Here is a 25,790-nt window from a genome sequence, read left to right as displayed (position 1 = left end):
ACCTCAGTCCACCAAGTCCCTCAGAGAAAGTCTTCCCAGAAGTAGGGATGGAGAGGGACTTGATATATCCTGATGATGCATGAGGGGTCTCCTAGAAAGACTCCCTGGAGGTGACAGTTCATCACCACTTATCACATCTGTACCTCAGAAGGTGGATCAGGTCTTTGTCCTCATGCCCTGAGGCCACTGTTGCAGCTTCCTCCTGCCCTTGACATCTAGGCTGGGATGACAAGTCCTCAGAGACAGTGCCCTGACCCAGGGGCATCTCATCAGTCTGGGTCTGAGAGAAAGCTTGTCTTGGTCAGGATCCAGCTCCGGGTTCTCTTGCTGGCCTGAGAGTCACCTTGCAAGTGTTGGCCCCTCCTTCCCTGCTGTCTCCTTAAGCAAGTCACTTCACCCAGGGACATGACAAAAGAGGGATCACAACCAACCCTGGGGAATCTATGCTCCTCTCTTTGGCACAGGAGCAAGAGAAAACAGTTTGAGTTTTTGTGGAGGGGTTTTCATTGGTGGGTTTGTTTTGTTTTGTTTTGTTTTTCCTGTCCTTGCATAAATAAGACACCATGAGGACCTGGCTGGGCTCGTCCTGGTGTAGCCTTTTGCAATCCTTTAGATCCCCTCTTCTCCCTGCTACAACATTCTAAGAAAGAAGGATGGGACCTTATCTCACAGCAGCACCCTTGAGATTTGAGAAACATTGTCTTTCATTTCTCTTTTCCCCATGAGGGCGGAGTCCTCTCTGCTGAGTTACTATTCAGGCTTACTTCCTGTTCTCAGCCTTGAGTCAGAGCAGACAATCTGAAAGCCTGTACAGAAGCAGCAGGATCAGAGCTCACTGGCCCAGGCCCCAGGCAGGTGCTGGAAGATGGAAGGGAGCAGCCTCAGCCCCAGGTGGGTCTTTCTCCCCTCTAACCTTTCCCTCTGACAATATGGTTGATCTTATGTCTTGAGTTAATGGCCAAAGCCTCGGTCAGTCCAAACCACCTGACATGAAAAAGCTTTGGCTGTGGTATGAGTGAACAGATTTAGGTGAGGGAGGGAGAGAGAGAGAGAGAAAGAGAGAGAGAGAGAGAGAATACCTGATCATGTGTGTTTGCTTATTTAATTTAGAAACTGTAATTCTCCTGCCAAGTTTCCTGAGTCCCTAAGCTTACAGCTTGCCCTGTCAGGCTTGGCATGAGTTTTGTTTTGCTACAGTTCTGTGTTCTTCAGGTAACATGCAGGGGTCTATCTTTATTCAGGGAAAGTTTGCTTCTTTTCTTCCATCTGTCTTTTCTTTTAGGCCAAAGCAGCCTGGAGCCACACTGGCCTCCCCAGTCCTCACTGCTCTTGTGCAATCATCTTTAGGATTTTTATCTATTCATTCATAAGTGCTGTCTCCAGGTCTTCCCCCATGACAATGACTTAATACTGTTTAGTAGCTTTGTTTCTTTCCTTTCTAACTTTAAAAAAAAAAACTTTTCTCTGTGTGTGAATGCGGTTTGTGTGTATGTGTGTGTGTGTGAATGCAGTATGTATGAGTAGGTGTGAACACCTGTGTGTGTGTGTGTGTGTGAATGTAGTGTATGTGAATATGGTGTATGAATGTGGTGTTTGTGTATGTGAATATGTATGTATATATGAATTAAGCATGTGTGTATTTGTGTATATTAATTCAGTGTATGTGTGTGAATGCAGTGTCTGTATTTGAGTTGTATATGTAAATTCAGTATGTGAATGTGAGTATATGTTGAATGCAGTGTGTATTTAAGTATGTCTGTATGAATCCAGTGTGTGTGTATATATATATATATATATATATATATATATATATATATGAATGCAGTGACTGTATTTATGTATGTATATATGTATGTATGTGAAAGCTATGTATATATGTGTGTATGAATGCACACATTCAGTGATTGTATATGTGTTTATTTGTGTGTGTATGTGTGTGTGTTTGTGTGTGTGGGGGGTATGTGTGTGTGTGTGTATGTGTGTGTGTGGGGTGTGTGTATGTCACGGCACATGTGCGGAGATCAGAGGACACTGTTGGGGATTAGTGCTCCTCTTGCACCTTGTTTGAGTTGGAGGCAGGTTCTCTTCTTTGCCTCTGTGTCCACTCAGTTAGTTGGAAGATGAGGCTCCCACGGTGTCTCCTGTCTCCATCACCTATGGAGCTGCAGGTGTGCTGGAACTGCAGACATGTTCTATAGCATCCTGCATCTATGTGAGTTCTGGGGATCTGAACTCAAGTCTTTACACTTGTGGATCAAGTCACTGAGCCACCTACCTAGTCCTGATTTCTAATTTAATCTTAAATATGATTTCACTATTTTATGTGTATGAGTGTTTTTCCTGCATGTATGTCTGTGCAACATATCATGCCTGGTGCCCCAGGAAGTCAAAAGAGTGTGTTAGATTCCAAGAAGTTCCAGACAATTGTGACCCATCATGTGTGTGCTTGGAACTGAACCTGAGTCCTCTGGAAAGGCAGCTAGTGTTCTTAACCGCAGAGCAATCTTCCATCTCCTAATTTCGAATTTTTAAAGAAATACATTGTGATGAAGGATAATATAAATTTTACAAGGGGTTCTAGCTCATCTCCATGGTTTTACAAGCTGTTCTGTAACCTACATCTTGTTAACTCCCTGTCTTCCTTCACCCCCTATTTATCAGTTCTTGTGCTCTGCTAAGCACTTTGAGAAGAGTTTCCTTGTGGCTTCTGGATCATTCCTCCAGGTGGGGCCTTCCATTCTACTGTCCTTTGTTTATTGTATGGTTGCTGTGGTTACACCCATCACTATGGTTGGACACTGGACAGCTCACACCATGCCTAGCTTTCTACGAGGTGTAACCTGGGTGTTGTTTTTGTTTCCTCTCTGAGGTTATAATTGATTCCTGTCAGTTTCTAAGGACGTCACTGATTATCCACCAATGGGCTCCATAGTCCTTTGTGTTTCTGGACTCTCTCTTCTCTGCCATTGGCTGTGGTGACCCCTCTGCCATAAAGCATGAGGTGCCTTCACAGTGAGTCCTGAACAGTGAATGCTCTGTGTGGTGTTCTGGATCAGAATGGCTCCCAGGGGCTCACAGACTTGAATATTTAGTTCCCAGGGAGTGGCACTATTTGAAAGGATTAGAAGGTGTGGCCATATTGCAGAATGTGTGTCACTAGGATTTGGCTTTGTGGTTTCAAAAAGCCCATTCCAAGCCCAGAGTCTCTCTCTTCCTGCTGCCTACTGATCCAGATATAGAACTCTCAGATACTTCTCCATCAGCACATCTGTCTACATCTGGCCTTGCTCTCTGACCTGATGACAATTCAGATTAAACCTCTGAAATTGTAAGCAAGCCACAATTAAGTACTTTCCTTTTTAAGAGTTGCTGTGATCGTGGTATGTCTTCACAGCAAGAGAACACTAACCCAGACACCCTGTATTTCTGAGATGTCATTTGCTCTTCCTGAGCTACAGCAGACAGAACATTTCAAAACACAGGCAGGGCTCACATAACCTGGAGGAAACCATAGAACTAAGCAATGAGCATTTCCAGCATGGGTCTGACCCTTCCTCTTGTTCATTGTGAAGATGGTTTGTGGACTCTGACTGTGGTAGGACTGGTGCTTTGTTGACAGTGACCTTGTGTGGCTGGTGGCTTCTGTCCCAAATACTTATAAAAGTAGTTAGACTCAAGTTTCTGGCCCTGAAGATGTAAAAAAAAAAAAGGTCTCAAGTCTTTTTTTTTTTAATTTTTTTATTCGATATAATTTATTTACATTTCAAATGATTTCCCCTTTTCTAGCCCCCCCCCCACTCCCCGAAAGTCCCATAAGCCCCCTTCTCTTCCCCTGTCCTCCCTCCCACCCCTTCCCAGTTCCCTGTTCTGGTTTTGCCGAATACTGTTTCACTGAGTCTTTCCAGAACCAGGGACCACTCCTCCTTTCTTCTTGTATCTCATTTGATGTGTGGATTATGTCCTGGGTATTCCAGTTTTCTAGGTTAATATCCACTTATTAGTGAGTGCATACCATGATTCACCTTTTGAGTCTGGGTTACCTCACTTAGTATGATGTTCTCTAGCTCCATCCATTTGCCTAAGAATTTCATGAATTCATTGTTTCTAATGGCTGAATAGTACTCCATTGTGTAGATATACCACATTTTTTGCATCCACTCTTCTGTTGAGGGATACCTGGGTTCTTTCCAGCATCTGGCAATTATAAATAGGGCTGCTATGAACATAGTAGAGCATGTATCCTTATTACATGGTGGGGAATCCTCTGGGTATATGCCCAGGAGTGGTATAGCAGGATCTTCTGGAAGTGAGGTGCCCAGTTTTCGGAGGAACCGCCAGACTGATTTCCAGAGTGGTTGTACCAATTTGCAACCCCACCAGCAGTGGAGGAGTGTTCCTCTTTCTCCACACCCTCTCTAACACCTGCTGTCTCCTGAATTTTTAATCTTGGCCATTCTGACTGGTGTAAGATGAAATCTTAGGGTTGTTTTGATTTGCATTTCCCTAATGACTAACGAAGTTGAGCATTTTTTAAGATGCTTCTCCACCATCCGAAGTTCTTCAGGTGAGAATTCTTTGTTTAACTCTATACCCCATTTTTTAATAGGGTTGTTCGGTTTTCTGGAGTCTAACTTCTTGAGTTCTTTATATATATTGGATATTAGCCCTCTATCTGATGTAGGATTGGTGAAGATCTTTTCCCAATTTGTTGGTTGCCAATCTGTCCTCTTGATGGTGTCCTTTGCCTTACAGAAACTCTGTAACCTTATGAGGTCCCATTTGTCAATTCTTGCTCTTAGAGCATACGCTATTGGTGTTCTGTTCAGAAACTTTCTCCCTGTACCGATGTCCTCAAGGGTCTTCCCCAGTTTCTTTTCTATTGGCTTCAGAGTGTCTGGCTTTATGTGGAGGTCCTTGATCCATTTGGATTTGAGCTTAGTACAAGGAGACAAGGATGAATCAATTCGCATTCTTCTGCATGCTGACCTCCAGTTGAACCAGCACCATTTGTTGAAAAGGCTATCTTTTTTCCATTGGATGTTTTCAGCCTCTTTGTCGAGGATCAAGTGGCCATAGGTGTGTGGGTTCATTTCTGGATCTTCAGTCCTGTTCCATTGATCCTCCTGCCTGTCACTGTACCAATACCATGCAGTTTTTAACACTATTGCTCTGTAGTATTGCTTGAGGTCAGGGATACTGATTCCCCCAGATTTTCTTTTGTTGCTGAGAATAGTTTTAGCTATCCTGGGTTTTTTGTTGTTCCAGATGAATTTGATAATTGCTCTTTCTAACTCTGTGAAGAATTGAGTTGGGATTTTGATGGGTATTGCATTGAATCTGTATATTGCTTTTGGCAAAATGGCCATTTTAACTATATTGATTCTACCGATCCATGAGCATGGGAGGTTTTCCCATTTTTTGAGGTCTTCTTCCATTTCCTTCTTCAGAGTCTTGAAGTTCTTGTCATACAGATCTTTCACATGTTTGGTAAGAGTCACCCCAAGATACTTTATACTGTTTGTGGCTATTGTGAAGGGGGTCATTTCCCTAATTTCTTTCTCAGCCTGCTTATCCTTTGAGTATAGGAAGGCCACTGATTTGCTTGAGTTGATTTTATAACCTGCCACTTTGCTGAAGTTGTTTATCAGCTGTAGGAGCTCTCTAGTGGAGTTTTTTTGGGTCACTTAGGTAGACTATCATGTCGTCTGCAAATAATGATAGTTTGACTTCCTCCTTTCCAATTTGTATCCCTTTGACCTCCTTATGTTGTCGAATTGCCCGAGCTAGTACCTCAAGTACAATATTGAAAAGATAAGGAGAAAGGGGGCAGCCTTGTCTGGTCCCTGATTTCAGTGGGATTGCTTCAAGTTTCTCTCCATTTAGTTTGATGCTGGCTACCGGTTTGCTGTATATTGCTTTTACTATGTTTAGGTATGGGCCTTGAATTCCTGTTCTCTCCAAGACTTTAAGCATGAAAGGATGCTGAATTTTGTCAAATGCTTTTTCAGCATCCAATGAAATGACCATGTGGTTTTTTTCTTTGAGTTTGTTTATGTAGTGGATTGTATTGATGGATTTCCGTATATTGAACCAACCCTGCATTCCCGGGATAAAGCCTACTTGATCATGGTGGATGATCGTTTTGATGTGTTCTTGGATTCGGTTGGCAAGAATTTTATTGAGTATTTTTGCATCGATGTTCATGAGGGAAATTGGTCTGAAGTTCTCTTTCTTTGTTGGATCTTTGTGTGGCTTTGGTATCAGCGTAATTGTGGCTTCGTAGAAGGAATTGGGTAGTGTTCCTTCTGTTTCTATTTTGTGGAATAGTTTGAAGAGTATTGGTGTTAACTCTTCTTTGAAGGTCTGGTAGAATTCTGCACTGAAACCATCTGGTCCTGTGCTTTTTTTGGTTGGAAGACTTTCTATGACTCCTTCTATTTCTTTAGGCTTTATGGGACTGTTTAGATGGTCTAGTTGGTCCTGATTTAATTTTGGTATTTGGTATCTGTCAAGGAAATTGTCCATTTCCTCCAGATTCTCCAGTTGTGTTGAGTACAGGCTCTTGTAGTAGGATCTGATGATTTTTTGGATTTCCTCAGTTTCCGTTGTTATATCTCCCTTTTCATTTCTAAGTTTGTTAATTTGGATACTTTCTCTGTGCCCTTTGGTCAGTCTGGCTAAGGGTTTATCTATCTTGTTGATTTTCTCAAAGAACCAGCTCCTGGTTTTGTTGATTTTTTGTATGGTTCTCTTTGTTTCTACTTGATTGATTTCGGCCCTGAGTTTGATGATTTCCTGCCTTCTACTCCTCCTGGGTGAAATAGCTTCTTTTTGTTCTAGGGCTTTCAGATGTGTCATTAAGCTGGTAATGTATGCTCTCTCCATTTTCTTTTTGGAGGCACTCAGGGCTATGAGTTTTCCTCTTAGCACTGCTTTCATTGTGTCCCATAGATTTGGGTATGTTGTGTTTTCATTTTCATTGTGTTCTAAAAAGTCTTTAATTTCTTTCTTTATTTCTTCCTTGGCCAAGGTATCATTGAGTAGAGTATTGTTCAATTTCCACGTGTATGTGGGTTTTCTATTGTTTCTGTTGCTATTGAAGACCACTTTTACTCCATAGTGATCAGATAGGAGGCATGGGATTAGTTTGATCTTCTTATATTTGTTGAGGTCTGTCTTGTGACCAATTATATGGTCGATTTTGGAGAAGGTACCATGAGGTGCTGAAAAAAAGGTATATTCTTTCGTTTTAGGATAGAATGTTCTATATATATCAGTTAAATCTAATTGGTCCAAAGCTTCAATTAGTTTCATTGTGTCCTTGTTTAGTTTCTGTTTTCCTGATTGGTCCATTGAGGAAAGTGCAGTGTTGAAGTCACCCACAATTATTGTGTTAGGTGCAATGTGTGCTTTGAGTTTTAATAAAGTTTCTTTTATGAAAGAGGGTGCCCTTGCATTTGGAGCATAGATGTTCAGGATTGAGAGTTCTTCTTGTTGTATTTTTCCTTTGACCAGCAAGAAGTGTCCCTCAGAGTTTCTTTTGATGACTTTGGGTTGAAAGTCAATTTTATCTGATATTAAAATGGCTACTCCAGCTTGTTTCCTGAGACAATTTGCTTGTAAAATTGTCTTCCAGCCTTTTACTCTAAGGTAGTGTTTGTCTTTGACCCTGAGGTGTGTTTCCTGTAAGCAGCAAAATGTAGGGTCCTGTTTACGTATCCATTCAGTTAGTCTGTGTCTTTTTATTGGGGCATTAAGTCCATTGATGTTAAGAGATATTAAGGAATAGTGATTGTTACTTCCTATCATTTTTGACGTTATTTTTTAAATTTGATTGCTTAACTTCTTTTGGGTTTGATGAAGGTTACTATCTTGCTTTTTCCAGGGTGAAGTTTCCCTCCTTGTATTGGTGTTGTCCTCCTATTATCCTTTTTAGGGCTGGGTTTGTGGATAGATATTGGGTAAACTTGGTTTTGTTGTGAAATATCTTAGTTTCTCCATCTATGGTGATTGAGAGTTTTGCTGGATATAGTAGTTTTGGTTGGCATTTGTGTTCTCTTAGAGTCTGCATGAGATCTGCCCAGGACCTTCTAGCCTTCATAGTCTCAGGTGAAAAGTCTGCTGTGATTCTGATAGGTCTTCCTTTATATGTTACTTGGCCTTTTTCTCTTACTGCCTTTAATATTCTTTCTTTGTTTAGAACATTTGGTGTTTTGATTATTATGTGACGGGAAGTATTTCTGTTCTGGTCCAGTCTGTTTGGAGTTCTGTAGGCTTCTTGTATATTCATGGGCATCTCTCTCTTTAGGTTAGGGAAGTTTTCTTCCATAATTGTATTGAAGATATTTGCTGGCCCTTTAAGTTGTAAATCTTCACTCTCATCTATGCCTATAATCCTTAGGTTTGGTCTTCTCATTGTGTCCTGGATTTCCTGGATATTTTGGGTTACAAGCTTTTTGCATTTTGCATTTTCTTTAACTGTTGAGTCCATGGTTTCTATGGAATCTTCAGCATCTGAGATTCTTTCTTCTATTTCTTGTATTCTGTTGTTGATATTTGCATCTCTGTCCCCTGATTTCTTCCCAAGGCTTTCTATCTCCAAAGTTGTCTCCTTTTGAGTTTTCTTAGTTGTTTCTACTTCTGATTTTAGATCCTGGATGGTTTTGCTTAGCTACTTCACTTGCTTGTTTGTGCTTTCCTGTAATTCTTTAAGAGATTTTTCTGTTTTCTCTTTCATGACCTCAGCCTGTTGACCAAAGTTCTCCTGTATTTCTTTAAGAGATTTTTGTGTTTCGTCTTTCATGACCTCAGCCTGTTGACCAAAGTTCTCCTATATTTCTTTAAGTGTTTTTGCATTTCCTCCTTGTTGGCTTTTGTATTCTCCTGGATTTCTTTCAATGATTTTTGTGTTTCCCTTGCAAGGGCTTCTAACTTTTGATCCATTTTCTCCTGAATTTCTTTAAGTATGTCCTTCATGTGTTCCTATACCAGCATCATGACCAGTGATTTTAAATCCAAATCTTGTTTTACTGGTGTGATGGGGTATCCAGGACATGCTGGTAGAGGAGAATTGGGTTCAGATGTTGCCATATTGCCTTGATTTCTGTTAGTGACGTTCCTGCGTTTGCCTTTTGCCATCTAGCTCTCACTGGTGTTACTCGGTCTTGTCAGTGCTGGACTCACCAGTGCAAGCTGCCCCTTCCCCGTTGGCCTCTGGTGCACAGCTTACACCCTGCACTGCCTGTAGACAGGGTGCTGCTGTCCAGGCTGTTCAGATCCCGAAGAAGGCACCTGAAGGCTCCTGCTGGGGCCCGCAGGATTTACCGGAGCACACCGACTTCTCCCAGCTGGCCGCCCGGAAGCCGCCGCTAGCCTCTTGAGGGACCTGGAGATGTGGTGCGGCTGCCCAGGCTGATCTGAAGCGGAGAGAGTTGAGCTGAGGGCTTCTGCCTGAGGCCTTGCCCCAGATTGTGTCTGTGGACCAGATGGAGCCCGTGTGCACCCCCAGGGAGCGCCGAAGGTGTATGCTGCTGTGACCTCCCCTGTGTTCCACTCACTCCGCTGGGGAGCCGATTCCCCAACCGGGCTGGCGCACACAAGGTTAGCCTTTGTCGCCCAGGCCCTGAGTCCAGGCAAAAGCCTGGGAGGCCAAGGTCCGAGCAAAGTTCCCCTAGGGCTATGACTGTTAATTGGGTCCGCCAGGTGACCCGGATGGCCGGCGTGCGTGTCTGTGCTCCCCAAAAGCACCGGGAGAGTCTGTTGTGCTAACAACCTCCTGGGCGGGTTGACACACAGATGGCCCACCAAGCCGCCCAGTTCTTGGGGTCAGTCCTGTGCCTTTTGGGGCCTAGACCCCCGTTTTGTTAGCCTCAGGCTATGCTTGTTAGCCGTCTCTGCCCTCCTGAGCACTCTGGGTCCTGTAGGCAAAATGGCAGCGCGTGCGCCGGCCAGGGCAAAAAAACCTCCTGGCTGGGTTGGCACCCCGATGGCCACCCGAGCAGCCCAGGGCCTGGGTGCAGGCCAACGCCCGTTGGGCTCAGACCCCTGCGGTGTTGGGCCTCGGATTATGTTTGTGTACCTCAGTCTGTCCGATCTCTGGAGTCAGAAATCAAGATGGAGGTGAGTCTCTCCTGACTGGCGGGAAGCCGAGTTCTGAAGTGGCTTCCATGCAGCGAAAGGCTCCGCAGAACCGCAGCTGCTTGCCGCCCGGCTGGTCAGCGAAGGTCAGTGGTCGTGGGCACAGGGCCTAACTGGACCCTGTGTCGCCTTGGTTCCACCGCTGATGGCCCTTCAGCTGGACCAGCCACTGCTGCCGCCGCCTCCGCCGCAAGTCTTTTTTTTTTAATGGTATAAAGTGTGTATTTAAATGAGATTTATTGATTTTTTTGTATCAGTGCCTGCATATATGCTCCATATATATGCTTTTTGCCATATAAACCATACGTGCTTGTTGCCCATAAATATCAGAAGAGGGTATCAGATGTCCTGGAACAGAAGTTATGGGTGGTTATGAACTACCATATGAGTAAAGGGAGTCCAACCCATGTCCTCTGCAAGAGCAAGAAGTGTTTAACAATGGAGCTGTCTCAACAGCACCTGATTCGTGTCTTGACCCTCAGCTCTCATGCTACCCTGTCTCCCTTTATGATTTATTGTAATTTCACTTCACCCTCTTCTTTGATTTGTGGAGGGGAGAGTAAGAAGGGGTTTCTCTGTGTAGTCCTGGCTGTCCTGGAACTTGCTCTATAGACCAGGATAGCCTTGACCTCAGAGATCTGCCTACCTTTGCCATGAAAGCCCATTACTCTCTGGGATACAGAGATAGTTGAGCAGTTAAGTATACTCAGAGGACACTAGTTCAATTCCAGGCAACAACAAGGTGGTTCACAGCCATCTAGAACTCAAGTACCAAGAGAATCTGACATCTCTGGCACCAAGCACACATGTGGTACACTAATACACATATAGGTATTATACTCACATACATAAATTAAATATATTAAGTCTTGAAAAACCAAAAAAGGTGTTTTTTAGAAGAAAAGAAACCAGATGTACTGTAAGACAATGAATAAAGGAAGAAGGACAGAGGAAAGGAGAAGGGGAGCAAGACACAGAAATAGAGAGAAAAAATGAGTAAAACATGAAGAAATGACAATGGGTTTTTCCAAATGCATAAATGACATCAGCTCATAAACTTAGGAAAGTCTAAATGGGATGGATAAAACAAACTTTTTGTGAGGTTTATTTTTATCATGAAAGCATCCTGAATTTGCCCAATCTCTTTTCCATATCTGTTGGTGTGATATGATTTATATTCTGTATTCTATTCATGTGATATAGTCCATTTATCCATTTGTAAATGGTGAAGCATTCTTGCTTTGCCTCACCTAACAGGGGTGACAGGTGGTGCCCAACGTTTGTGGAATGTTTGCTGGCTTGGTTTTCTGTTCATAAATAGGGTAAACAAGGCTCAGTTTGCTCCTTAGTAACAAGTGCCAAAAGCTATCCTTCCCAGTTAGGAAAGGCTGTCAGTTGGGTTACCCATTATGTCTGTGACACCAACTGGCTTATTCTGAGCTGGGACAGGGTGATTATTTGACCTACCAAGTCTAGAAGCTATGCTCTAGAGTTAGACAGGTTGCATGATTGGCCATTTACTAGGTGAGGCCATAGATAGGCTCTGAGTCAGATGGGGTTACTTGTTGCTTAGTTAGGTAGAGCGAACTAATACTCTGCTATGAGGTAGAGACTACACACTGTCTTGGGGAGTAGACAGGCAGGCAGTGTGGCCAGACTGGCCTGCAGGCTAGGCAGGAATGGTAAGTGTGTTCCATGGACAGATGGAGGCATAGGCTGCCTTGGCAGAGCACAACAGCTGACTGTGCTCACCCACTGATTGTGGAGAAGCAGCTGTACCCCTATCTTATCATCTTGCCCCCCCTTAGTTCCTGTTTTGTGGTATGCTCAGTCTTTCAGTGTTCTTCATTGATCAAGACAGATGGAGACCTCCCTCAGGGCACCTCAGAGTTCTGGGGAGCTCTATGCTTGTTTCTGGTTCCCCAGTATAGAGAGACCTTACGTCTAGGGTCTCAGTCTTGGTAAGGCTAATCCTAGTCTGAGGCGGGACAATGCAGTCAGAATAAATTCTTCTCTTCACTTCACACATGGCCTTGTTGGCCCATGGATAAGGTTAGTCTCATCTTCCAGTTGTTGTGTTTGAGTTGGGGGTGAGGTGGTAGTTGATGGTTGGTCATTCTGTGTTGAGGACTAAGACATAGACATCCTGACATCAACAAAGATGCCTTTTTAACATAATGTTATGTGTCACCTCCTGGCATTCCTATTCAGACTGTGGAAACATTTACTCAGGTAGTCTTTTAGCTCGATTTCTATGGCATTGATAAAACACCATGACCAAAAACACCTTGGGAAGGAAAGGGTTTATTTGGCTTATAGTGCAGGAACTCAAGCAAAAACCTGGAGGCAGGAATTGAAGTAGACACTGTGGCATAGCTTACTGGATTGGTCAGTTTGCTTTCTTATATATCCCAGAACAACATGTTCTGAGGTGGTGGTGCCTACAGTTAGTGAGGCCATCGCACATCAATCATCAATCAAGAAAATGCCAAGCAGACATACCTAACAGGCAATATTTATGGAGGTACTCTTGTCAATTGAAGTTTTTCTTCTCAAAGATCTTTAGTTTTGTCAAGTTGACAGAAACAAAACCAAACAAACAAATTAAAAAATAACACCCAAACTAATCAGGACACAATGTGTATTCAGTTTTCCTCCTTTGCTTGCACTCCAGAGGAAAAAAGTATAACCTGTCAACCTTCTCACTCTGTGCAGCTTTTTGAGCATCCATTTTCATTTTTGACAACTTTTGTAGTACAATTTATTTACAATAAAATTTATAAATTTGAATATAAATCCAATGATTTTTACAGAGCTGAGCACCCAGCACCACAGTCCAAATTTAGGACATAGACCTCCCCTCTCCTTAAAAGAATCCCTTGCAGCTATGTACAGTCCATTCTTGTCCCCCGTAGTCTAAGGAACCACGAACACATCTGTCTGCATAGATTTCATTAGTCTAAGGAACCATTAACACATCTCTCTGCATTGATTTCACTTGTGGGCATTTTGTAGAAATGGAATTATATATCATGTAGTCATCTGTGTTTGTCTTTTTTTGACAAGCAATTTTTGAGATTCATCCATGTTGTAGAATGTATTACCATTTTGAACCTATTTATTCATTTTATTGGATAGATTCTCCATTTTTGTCTACTCACCAATTAAAGGCCATTTGAATAGGTTCTATCCTTTGGTGATCAATAACGCCAACAGAAATATTCGCATATAAGTCAGTGAGACTATAACTTTTCACCAGACTTATATGAGAACAACTAGTAGTAGAATTTTTAAATCACAATTGGCATTATGTTTAACTATAATTTTTGTGTGTGGTCTGCAGTATATGTGTGTGTGTGTGTGTGTGTGTGTGTGTGTACTGATTCAAGTTTGTGAGAGCTCATGTGTGTACAGATGCACATGTATGTTGATGCTAAGTGGTTCCTTCCATAGGTCTCCATCTTATATATTGAGGCAGGGTCTCTCTCGCTTGAACCCAGAGTTTCCAGTGCAGCTGTTGATGTATTGGGGTTAACTCAAGATATTTGCCTTACATATGTTAGTTCTTCAAAGTCTTTCTTTCATATATAAAACCTTATACTTTCCATAAGCATCTATTGTACTGACAACCATTTTCCCATGGTATTTTCCGCTTTAGGATGTCCAGTGAACACAAGAACACAGAGATATCTCCCCTTGAACTTACATTACAACACTTCAAGAGACATAAAGTGGCAATTTCTCATGCCATAGGAAGTCCATTTCCTTTTCTAGAGGGCCTGCGAGACCATGAATTCATCACTGATAAAATGTATGAAGTACGTGAAATTTACTACATCATAACCTAGTAAACAATCTCCAAATTAAGTTATAATTTGATATCCTGGATTCAAACATCAAATCGGATAACTGACAGGTTTTTAAGGTTGGGCTTAATTTTTTTTAAAGTTTGCATTTCTTACACACATGTGTGTGTCCTCCCCACCTTCCCCTCGTCTGTTTGTGTCTGTGTCTGTGTCTGTGTCTGCGTCTGCGTCTGCGTCTGCGTCTGTGCATGTTCACATAGGAGCTGATGCCCTCAGAGCCCTGCAAAGGGCTCCAGATTCCCTGGAACTAGAGTTACAGGTAGTTGTGAGCCACCTGATGTGGGTGTTGGGAATGGAACCCAGGTTCTCTATAAGAGCTACACATGCTCTGAACCACTTAGCCATCTCTCCAGCCCCAGGACTAAATTTTGACCAAGAAAGCTCATGGATTTTCATAGCACTTTGTAGAGGTATCAGTTACAATATTAAATTCATCAATTGTGAATCAGAATTATGGCCTCAGATTTAAAGTCTGGGTTTCCTGTGAGTGATACTTGTTATGAAGATATTTCTGGATGTGCTCTTTGTGGGTGGATAGGACTTGTCCTATTAACAGAATACAATTGGCCACCTGTCCAGTCTGTTCCAAAAGTAGCCTGGCTATGTGATATATATTATTTAGCCCTTAAAAAAGATGTGTTTATTTTTATTCATTCATGTACAAGTATTTTGCCCACATCTAATATGTGCACAGTACTTGTGTGCCTGGTGCCCATGGAGGCCAGAAAGGAACAGCTAATCACATGGAACTGGAGTTACAGATGTTTGAAAGCTCTTGTGTTGGTGCTGGAAACTAAACTTGGGTTCTCAGTAAGAGCAGCAAGCACTCTCAACCGCCGAGCCATCTCTTTAACCTCTCTGTACATTAAAAAAAAAAAACTATTAAATTTGTTCATTTACTTGTGAGCATGTGTGTATGTTTGTATTGTGTGGACATATGTGTATGAGTCAGCTGCTGTGCACATGGGGAAGAAAGAGACCAAGTGTGGCTAGCTGGTTCTTGCTTCCACCATCTGATTCCCAGGGATTGAATTCAGACTATCAGGATTGGTGGCAAGTGCCTCAACCCACTGAGTGATCTCACCAGCCACCTTGTTGACCTTTAACCTATGTTACCCTTTCAAAGGTGGCCCTTCTAACCTGTCATAGCTCAAAGTCACCAGTGATAACTTTCAAAGAGACAGTGTTTACTTGTTTCATGAAGTAGTCATGCAAATATAAAACTTCCCCTTAGAAGATATGTTTGTAGGGGATTGAGGTCCCCTAACTATAGTTATTTTTATATATTTTATAGTTATAGGGCTCTTCTGTGACTTGGAAGTCTGAACTGAAATTTTCTCTATTCAATATTCTTATTTAAGGATTTTCAAGAATCTTGTAGATCGCTGGTCCCTGTACAGAAAGTGATCTACAGAGCCCTGGATGAACTGGAGAAGAAATTTGACATGGAGGTCCTGCATGAATTGTTCAGTGAGGTGAACAAGGAGAAGTACCCCGATTTGAGACTCATTTATGAAAAAAGCTTTGAAAATGGTAATTGTGTTCAACATCGCCCCTTGGGAGCACAGTTGTTTTTGTTGTCAACAAACACATGTTAAGCTTTTATCATGTGCCATATATCATGCAGGGCGATTGAGGATACAGCAGTTAACAAGACTACTGTGTTGTACATCTTCTGAAAACTTATAAGGAATGGCTACAGTAGACACCTTCCAGAGTCTTCTGCTGGGCATTTAGGCTCTCAGGAAAACGGGAGGTGCACCATCCTCAGGCTGTGTAGAAGAGGATAGGGTTAGAAGTGCTGATTGTCAGTAGAATAGCACTGTTGTGTCTCTTCAGTGGGAACCTTTATAATGACACACATGGCAGCCCATCAGATTGGTTACTGCCCACCTTGAGTGACAGTTCACCTGTGGGTGCAGGATCCATCTTAGTACAGTACCACATGCTCATAGAAACCAACAATGTGTGAGGCAGCTCTTCAACCCCATCTTATCCATCTTCAAGGCTGCCTGGGACTTCCCTTTGCTATGTGCCAGATCTTAGACCTTTCATCCATGAAAAACTCTGCCTCTTCTTACCATTGTGATACTCTGGAAGCCATGTTGTGCTTCTATTTTTCTTGTTCTGATGTATACCTTTGCTGCCCTCTGAACACTGGAAGGGGAACACAGCTCACAGAGTATCTTCTACTTTTTTATTTTTATCTTAAGTTTCTCCTTTCTGTATGGGCAGCATAAAGAATCCCTAGTAGCAGTCTTGTCAGTCCCATGGCATGATGGGTGAACTTTGAAATGGGGCACACATAATCTCGTAATGATGGAGGACTAGAAATTCCTTAATGTGTAATTTTGAGACACTGTCCCTGATCCCTGCTAGAGATGTCTTATGCCATCCTCCTCTTCTTCCCTCTCTCCTCACATTTCAGGGTCACCAAATAAATTGTGTTTCCAGAGAAGTGATGGAGAGGAACCAAACTCCCAGCTAAGTCTTGAACAAGGTAATTACAGCTGTAGAAAGTTTCTTACCTGGGTTCTTTCCAGCTTCTGGCTACTACAAATAGGGCTGCTGAAGAATCCTCTGGGTATATGCCCAGGAGTGGTATAGCAGGGTCCTCAGGAATTGTCATGCCCAGTTTTCTGAGGAACCCCCAGACCGATTTCCAAAGTGGTTGCACCGTCTTGCAATCCCACCAGCAGTGGAGGAGTGTTCCTCTTTCTCCACATCCTCACCAACACCTGCTGTCTCCTGAGTTTTTGACCTTAGCCATTCTGACTGGTGTGAGGTGAAATCTAAGGGTTGTTTTGATTTGCATTTCCCTAATGATTAATGATGTTGAACATTTCTTAAGGTGTTTCTCAGCCCTCCAAAATTCTTCACGTGAAAATTCTTTGTTTAGCTCCATACTCCACTTTTTAATGGGGTTATTTGGTTCTCTGGGTTCTACCTTCTTGAGTTTTTTGTATATATTAGATATCAGCCCTCTGTCGGATTTAGGGTTGGTGAAGATCCTTTCCCAATCTGTTGGTTGACGTTTTGTCCTTTTGCCTTACAGAAACTTTGTAGTTTTATGAGGTCCCATTTGTCAATTCTTGATCTTAGAGCATAAGCTATTGGTGTTCTATTCAGGAACTTTTCCCCTGTGCCCATGTCCTCAAGGGTCTTCCCCAGTTTCTTTTCTATTAGTTTCAGTGTGTGAGGTTTTATGTGGAGGTCCTTGATCCATTTGGAGTTGAGCTTGGTACAAGGAGATAAGAATGGATCGATTCGCATTCTTCTGCATGCTGACCTCCAATTGATCCAGCACCATTTGTTGAAAAGACTATCTTTTTTCCACTGGATGCTTTCAGCTCCTTAGTCGAAGATCAAGTGACCATAGGTGTGTTGGTTCATTTCTGGGTCTTCAATCCTATTCCATTGATCTGCTTGCCTGACATTGTACCAATACCATGCAGTTTTTATCACTATTGCTCTGTAGTAAAGTTTGAGGTCTGGGATACTGAATCCCCCAGAAGTTTTTTTACTGTTGAGATTAGTTTTAGGTATCCTGGGTTTTTTGTTATTCCAGATGAACTTGAGAATTGCTCTTTCTAGCTCTATGAAGAACTGGGTTGGGTTTTTTATGGGGGATAGCATTGAATCTGTAGATTGCCTTTGGCAAGATGGCCATTTTAACTATATTAATCCTGCCAATCCACGAGCATGGAAGATTTTTCCATTTTCTGAGATCTTCTTCAATTTCCTTCTTCAGAGATCTGAAGTTCTTGTCATATAGGTCTTTCACTTGTTTGGTTAGAGTCACCCCAAGATGCTTTATGCTGTTTGTGGCTATTGTGAAGGGTGTCATTTCCCTAATTTCTTTCTCAGTCTGCTTATCCTTTGAGTATCTAAAGGCTACTGATTTGCTTGAGTTGATTTTGTAGCCAGCCACTTTGCTGAAGTTGTTTATCAGCTGTAGGAGTTCTCTAGTAGAATTGTTGGGGTCACTTAAGTATACTATCATATCATCTGCAAATAGTGATAGTTTGACGTCTCCATTTCCAATTTGTATCCCTTTGACCTCCTTATGTTGTCTAATTGCTCTAGCTAGGACTTCAAGAACTATATTGAAACGATATGGAGAGAGGAGGCAGCCTTGTCTACTTCCTGATTTTAATGGGATTGCTTCAAGTTTCTCTCTATTTAGTTTGTTGTTGGCTACCGGTTTGCTGTATATTGCTTTTACTATCTTTAGATATGGGCCTTGAATTCCTGTCCTTTCCAAGACTTTTAGCATGAAAGGATGCTGAATTTTGTCAAGATGCTTTTTCAGCATCTAATGAAATGATCATGCGTTTTTTTTTCCTTTGAGTTTGTTTATGGAGTGGATAGCATCGATGGATTTCTGTATATTGAACCATCCGTGCATCCCTTGGATGAAGCCTACTTTATCATGGTGGATGATTGTTTTGATGTGTTCTTGGATTCGGTGGGCAAGAATTTTATTGAGTATTTTTGCATCGATATTCATAAGGGAAATTGGCCTGAAATTCTCTTTCTTAGTTGGATCTTTGTGTGGTTTTGGTATAAGCATAATAGTGGCTTTGTAGAAGGAGTTGGGGAGTGTTCCTTCTGTTTCTATTTGGTGGAATAGTTTGAAGAGTATTGGTGTTAAGTCTTCTTTGAAGGTCTGATAGAATTTTGCACTGAAACTATCTGGTCCTGTGCTTTTTTTGGTCAGAAGGCTATCTATGACCCCTTCTGTTTCTTTAGGGGTTATGGGTCTGTTTAAATGGTCTATTTGATCTTGGTTTAATTTTGGTAAATGGTATCTGTCTAAGAAACTGTCCATTTCCTCCAGATTCTCCAGTTGTGTTGAATACAGGTTTTTGTAGTAGGATCTGATGATTTTTTGAATTTCCTCGGTTTCTGTTGTAATATCTCCCTTTTCATTTCTAATTTTGTTAATCCATTTTAAATTGTGAAGGGTGAAGCTTTGTGGTCCATGTCAGTCTCAAAGAGGAAACACTCTGTTAGAGAGATGCTCCTGTTCTTGGTGAGCCTTTACATCTCTGAAACCAGATGTGTTGATGAGTAACACTTGCCCATACCAACCAAGTCTCCAGTCACCAGCAGGGTGTCTTATGGTTTAATTAAATTCAGTAAAGGGCTCGGTATCATAATAAACAAAGAGTTAAAGACAATGCCAAAAAAAAATGAAATGAAAAAAAAAAGACAATGACAGAAAAATCCACTTAGTTTCTTGCTTTGCTTAGCATCTACTATTGATTCCTGCCTAACCAGCTATCGTTAAGGACTATTATCATTCAGATGCCCAGTTTGTAGATGAGAAGTTCAAATTGGGAAAAACTTCATGTGTGGAATGTTCATGGTTTGAAATGAAGTAGCAAGAATCCAGGCATGCAGCTGGGTGGTGGTGGCACACGCCTGTAATCCCAGCACTCTTGGACGCAGAGGCAGGCAGATTTCTGAGTTCAAGGCCAGCCTGGTCTACAGAGTGAGTTCCAGGACAGCCAGGGCTACACAGAGAAACCCTGTCTCAAAAAACGGAAAAAAAAAAAAAAGAATCCTGGCATGCTGGAGGCAGAGTCTATGTTCTTGAGCATGGACTGCTAAAGACTAAAACAGAAGTGGGGGAACTACAGAGAAAACATAGGAAGGAAGCAAGAGTGGGAGGGAATGGAGGGAAACTCTTGCTCAATCCTCGGGAAAAGACCAGCAGGGACAAGCCCATCTGATATGTACTCAGAGGCTGTTGTGTGAAAGGAAATATGGTCCAAGGACTCCTGGGAACTCACATAAGGCCACAGGGCAGGGAAGCTCTGAGGACCCATGTGGGCATCCTTTAGTCAGGGATATGAAGACAAGTCACCACCAGGTGCTAAGGTGGCCCAGGCACGACTTCACTCAGCCGGCGGTGATCCTTGTACCCTACTCCATGACCTGATTCTGGCCTCGAGAATCAGGGGGTATTTATCAGCTCCAGATAAACTCTGGATTGGTGCCTTGTTGGGCTATTTATCCCTTATATCAAGATTAAGAATTGTTCTGCTCCAACTTCTGAAATAAATATCTGTTTTCCTTTTTCTTCTTAGAACCTAGTGGCAGCATTTCTCAAGGAAGTCTGACATGCTCATCCTTAGATCCCTCTTCATCTGAGGGTCTGTTCTTGCTGACTCTATAATCATTGCTGTCTCATTCCACAGGTCCAGTTTGTCTTTGTTGCTGTGATGAAACAGCACAATCAAAATCATCTTGGGGAAGAAAGGGTTTGGTTCATCTTACAGAATGTTGCCTACTGGCTTGCTCTCTATGACTAGCTTGGCCTGCTTTCTTACATATCTGAGGACCACGAACAGAGGGTGAACCTGCTCACAGTTGATTTCTGATTGCTATACACATGCTATGGTGCACATATGCTAAAGAAACAAGTGTAAAAAGTATAGAGGGGGAAAATATGAGTGAGAAAAACAGAAAGATCAACAAATATCAGCAAATAGGAAAACCAGGGAAGGCACAGAGAGATAACAAGGGAAAGTGGGCAGAATGGGCTGTGAAAAGTTATGGAAATTAACTTGTCATCTCCATTGAGAAGGGAAGGACATCCCCTTAGCCCAAATGAGCCTGTGATCCTCCAGATTACAGGAGACCCCACTTTTCTCAGGCTTAAATGACTGTACAAGATCTGTTGTTTCCTAAACATACTGGTCTAGCCTAGGCCTGTCCTCTCTCTTGGCTTATTTTTCAAGTGTCTAAAGACCTTCCAAAGACCTGAAGGATGTCTCTCTGTGGTGGCTGTTTTGGTATCTTCTGCTCAATAATGTAACAGATGACCCCCAACTTAGTGGCTTAAAGCTTCTCCTACCTTATTTGGCACTGATTTAATTATAATTGCCTTGGATGTCCAGCCTGCTCATGAACCCAGGTCCTCTCACTTGTATTGCAAACACTGACCCACTGACTTATCTCCTCAGCTTGAGAATCTGCTTCTAACTCCTAGGCAAAATCATCAGAAATACCAAGGTCTAAGGTTCTCCATGTGAATAAACCATGCAGCTAACAGGGTCCCTCATAGAATAGAAGTACCGAGAGGGAGGAGGTGTTTCTGTCACTAATAATGACTACCACCATTCTTTTTTTTTTTATCTCAATAATTCTTTTTTTCTTTTTTTATTCGATATATTTTTTATTTACATTTCAAATGATTTCCCCTTTTCTTGCGCCCCACTCCCTGAAAGTCCTATAAGCCCTATTTCCTCCCCCTGTTCCCCCATCTACTCCTTTTCAATTCCTTGTTCTGGTATTCCCCTATACTGCTGCACTGAGTCTTTCCAGAACCAGGGGCCACTCCCCCATTCTTCTCGGACATCATTTAATATGTGGATTATGTCTTGGGTATTCAAAGTTTCTAGGCTAATATCCACTTATCAGTGAGTACATACTATGATTAATCTTTTGAGACTAGGTTACCTCACTTAGTATGATGTTCTCCAGCTCCATCCATTTGTCTAAGAATTTCATGAATTCATTGTTTCTAATGGCTGAATAGTACTACATTGTGTAAATATACCACATTTTTTTGTATCCATTCCTCTGTTGAGGGACACCTGGGTTCTTTGCAGCATCTGGCTACCACAAATAGGGCTGCTATGAACATAGTGGAGCTTGTGTCTTTATTGTATGCCGGGGAATCCTCTGGGTATATGCCCAGGTGTATTATAGAATGGTCCTCTGGAAGTGTCATGCCCAGATTTCTGCAGAACCGCCAGACTGATTTCCAAAGTGGTTGCACCGTCTTGCAATCCCGCCAGCAGTGGAGGAGTGTTCCTCTTTCTCCACATCCTCGCCAACACCTGCTGTCTCTTGAGTTTTTGACCTTAGCCATTCTGACCAGTGTGAGGTGAAATCTTAAGGTGATTCTCAGCCCTCTGAAGTTCTTTATGTGAAAATTCTTTGTTTAGCTCTGTACCCCACTTTTTAATGGGGTTATTTGATTCTCTGGGTTCTACCTTCTTGAGTTCTTTGTATATATTAGATACAAAGAACTCAAGAAGGTAGATATATTAGATACAACTGAACCAGCACCATTTGTTGAAAAAGGCTATCTTTTTTCCACTGGATGCTTTCAGCTCCTTTGTGGAAGATCAAGTGACCATACGTGTGTGGGTTAATTTCTGGGTTTTTAATCCTATTCCATTGATCCACTTGCCTGACATTGTATCAATACCATGCAGTTTTTACCACTATTTCTCTGTAGTAAAGTTTGAGGTCTGGGATACTGAATTCGCCAGAAGTTCTTTTACTGTTGGGAATAGTTTTAGCTATCCTGGTTTTTTTGTTATTTCAGATGAATTTGAGAATTGCTCTTTCTAGCTCTATGAAGAACTGAGTTGGGATTTTTTATGGGAATAGCATTGAATCTGTAGATTGCCTTTGGCAAGATGGCCATTTTAACTATATTAATCCTGCCAATCCACAAGCATGGAAGATTTTTCCATTTTCTGAGATCTTCTTTGATTTCCTTCTTTAGAGATCTGAAGTTCTTGTCATATAGGTCTTTCACTTGTTTGGTTAGAGTCATCCTAAGATACTTTATGCTGTTTGTGGCTATTGTGAAGGGTGTCATTTCCCTAATTTCTTTCTCAGTCTGCTTATCTTTTGAGTATATAAAGGCTACTGATTTGCTTGAGTTGATTTTGTAGCCAGCCACTTTGCTGAAGTTGTTTATCAGCTGTAGGAGCTCTCTAGTAGAGTTTTTGGGGTCACTTAAGTATGTCATATCATCTGCAAATAGTGATAGTTTGACTTCTCCCTTTCCAATTTGTATCCCTTTGACCTCCTTATGTTGTTTAATTACTCCAGTTAGGACTTCAAGAACTATATTCAAAAGATATGGAGAGAGGGGGCAGCCTTGTCTAGTCCCTGATTTTAGTGGGATTGCTTCAAGTTTCTCTCCATTTAGTTTGATGTTGTCTACCAGTTTGCTGTATATCGCTTTTATTATGTTTAGATATGGACCTTGAATTTCTGTCCTTTCCAAGACTTTTAACATGAAAGGATGCTGAATTTTGTCAAATGCTTTTTCAGCATCTAATGAAATGATCATGCGTTTTTTTCCTTTGAGTTTGTTTATGGAGTGGATAGCATCGATGGATTTTCGTATATTGAACCATCCGTGCATTCCTGGGATGAAGCCTACTTGATCATGGTGGATGATCATTTTGATGTGTTCTTGGATTCGGTTGGCAAGAATTTTATTAAGTATTTTTGCATCAATATTCATAAGGGAAATTGCCCTGAAGTTCTCTTTCTTTGTTGGATCTTTGTGTGGTTTTGGTGTCAGCGTAATTGTGGCTTCATAGAACGAGTTGGGTAGAGTTCCTTCTGTTTCTATTTTGTGGATTAGTTTGAAGAATATTGGTGTTAAGTCTTCCTTGAAGGTCTGATAGAATTCTGTACTAAAACCATCTGGTCCTGTGCTTTTATTGGTCGGAAGGCTATCTATGACCCCTTCTATTTCTTTAGGAGTTATGGGTCTGTTTAGATGATCTATTTGATCCTGGTTTAATTTTGGTAAATACCAAATGTTATCTGTCTAAGAAATTGTCTATTTCCTCCAGATTCCCCAGTTGTGTTGAGTACAGGCTTTTGTAGTAGGATCTGATGATTTTTTGAATTTCCTCGGTTTCTGTTGTACTATCTCCCTTTCCATTTCTAATTTTGTTAATTTTGATACACTCTCTGTGCCCTTTGTTTAGTCTGGCTAAGGGTTTATCTATCATGTTGATTTTTTTCAAAGAACCAGCTCCTGGTTTTGTTGATTCTTTGTGTGGTTCTCTTAGTTTCTACTAAGAAACCTTGAAATATTGATTGATTTCAGCCCTGAATTTGATGATTTCCTGTCTTCTTCTCTTCCTGGGTGAATTAGCTTCTTTTTGTTCCAGTGCTTTCAGTTGTTCTGTTAATCTTCTAGTGTATGCTTTCTCCAATTTCTTTTTGGAAGCACTAAAAGCTTTGAGTTTTCCTCTTAGCACTGCTTTCATTGTGTCCCATAGATTTGGGTATGTTGTGCCTTCATTTTTGTTAAATTCAAAAAATCTTTGATTTCTTTCTTTATTTCTTCTTTGACCAAGGTATCATTGAGTAGAATATTCTTCAGTTTCCATGTGTATGTGGGCTTTCTGTTGTTTTTATTGTTATTAAAGACCACTTTTACTCCATAGTGATCTGATAGGAGGCATGGGATTATTTTAGTCTTCTTATATTTGTTGAGGTCTGTCTTGTGACCAAGTATATGGTGGATTTTGGAGAAGGTACCATGAGGTGCTGAGAAAAAGGTATATTCTTTTGCTTTGGGATGAAAAGTTCTATATATAGCTGTTAAATCCAATTGGTCCAAAGCTTCAATTAGTCTCACTGTCTCCCTGTTTAGTTTCTGTTTTCCTGATCTGTCCATTGATGAGAGTGGAGTATTGAAGTCACCCACAATTATTGTGTTAGGTGCAATGTGTGCTTTGAGCTTTAGTAAAGTTTCTTTTATGAATGAAGGCGCCCTTGCATTTGGACCTTAGATGTTCAGGATTGAGAGTTCTTCTTGTTGGATTTTTCCTTTGACCTGCAAGAAGTGTCCTTCCATATCTCTTTTGATGTCATTAGGTTCAAAGTCAATTTTATCTGATATTAGAATGGCAACTCCGGCTTGTTTCCTGAGACCATTTGCTTGTAGAATTGTCTTTCAGCCTTTTACTCTAAGGTAGTGTTTTTCTTTGACACTGAGGTGTGTTTCCTGTATGCAGTAAAATGTATGGTCCTGTTTATGTAACCAGTCTGTTAGTCTATGTCTTTTTATTGGGGAATTGAGTCCATTGATGTTAAGAGATATTAAGGAGTAGTGGTTATTGCTTCCTATCATTTTTGATGTTAACTTTATACTTGTGTGGTTATCTTCTTTTGGGTTTGATGAAAGAAGTTTAAAATCCTACTTTTACCAGGGTATAGTTTTCCTTATTGTAATGGTGTTTCCCCACTATCATCCTTTGTAGGGCTGGGTTTATGGAAAGATATTGTGTAAATTTGGTTTTGTCATGAATATCTTGGTTTCTCAATCTATTGTGATTGAGAGTTTCTCTGGCTGTTATATATAATAGTCTTGGCTGGCATTTGTGTTCTCTTAGAGTGAGCATGAGCTCTGCCCAGGATCTTCTAGCTTTCATGGTCTCTGGTGAGAAGTCTGATGTGATTCTGATAGGTCTTCCTTTATATGTTACTTGGCCTTTTTCTCTTACTGCCTTTAATATTCTTTCTTTGTTTAGTACATTTGGGGTTTTTATTATTATGTGACGGGAGGTACTTCTGTTCTGGTCCAGTCTGTTTGGAGTTCTGTAGGCTTCTTGTATATTTATAGGCATCTCTCTCTTTAGGTTAGGGAAGTTTTCTTCCATAATTTTGTTGAAGATATTTTCTGGCCCTTTAAGTTGTAAATCTTCACCCTCATCTATGCCTATAATCCTTAGGTTTGGCTTTCTCATTGTGTCCTGGATTTCCTGGATGTTTTGGGTTTCAATCTTTTTGCATTTTGCATTTTCTTTGACTGTTGAGTCCATGGTTTCTATGGTATCTTCGGCATCTGAGATTCTTTCTTCTATCTCTTGTATTCTGTTGTTGATATTTGCATCTATGGCCCCTGATTTCTTCCCAAGGTTTTCTATCTCCAAAGTTGTCTCCCTTTGTGCTTTCTTAGTTGTTTCTACTTCTGTTTTAAGATCCTGCAAGTTTTTGCTCAATTCC

The 25,790-nt window shown here is 41.4% G+C and overlaps 1 protein-coding gene across 1 annotated transcript in view; it reads left to right on the top strand.

Annotated features, from left to right (window-relative positions):
- The first annotated feature begins 762 nt into the window (after positions 1-762).
- The window catches only part of LOC127692477 (nuclear autoantigen Sp-100-like), a 94,126-nt gene continuing 69,098 nt past the window's right edge, over positions 763-25,790 (top strand). Inside the window, exons 1-5 of the mRNA XM_052192850.1 lie at positions 763-891; positions 13,796-13,955; positions 15,365-15,536; positions 16,432-16,503; positions 20,099-20,164. Of these exons, the coding sequence (XP_052048810.1) occupies positions 866-891; positions 13,796-13,955; positions 15,365-15,536; positions 16,432-16,503; positions 20,099-20,164 (496 nt within the window). The 5' untranslated portion in view covers positions 763-865. The remainder of the gene's footprint in view (positions 892-13,795; positions 13,956-15,364; positions 15,537-16,431; positions 16,504-20,098; positions 20,165-25,790) is intronic.

The sequence above is a fragment of the Apodemus sylvaticus genome, chromosome 9 (genome assembly GCF_947179515.1).
Source record: "Apodemus sylvaticus chromosome 9, mApoSyl1.1, whole genome shotgun sequence".
NCBI classification, from domain to species: Eukaryota; Metazoa; Chordata; class Mammalia; order Rodentia; family Muridae; genus Apodemus; species Apodemus sylvaticus.
The sequence above is the reverse complement of the archived record's forward strand: the minus strand, read 5'-3'. Positions and strand labels throughout refer to the sequence as shown.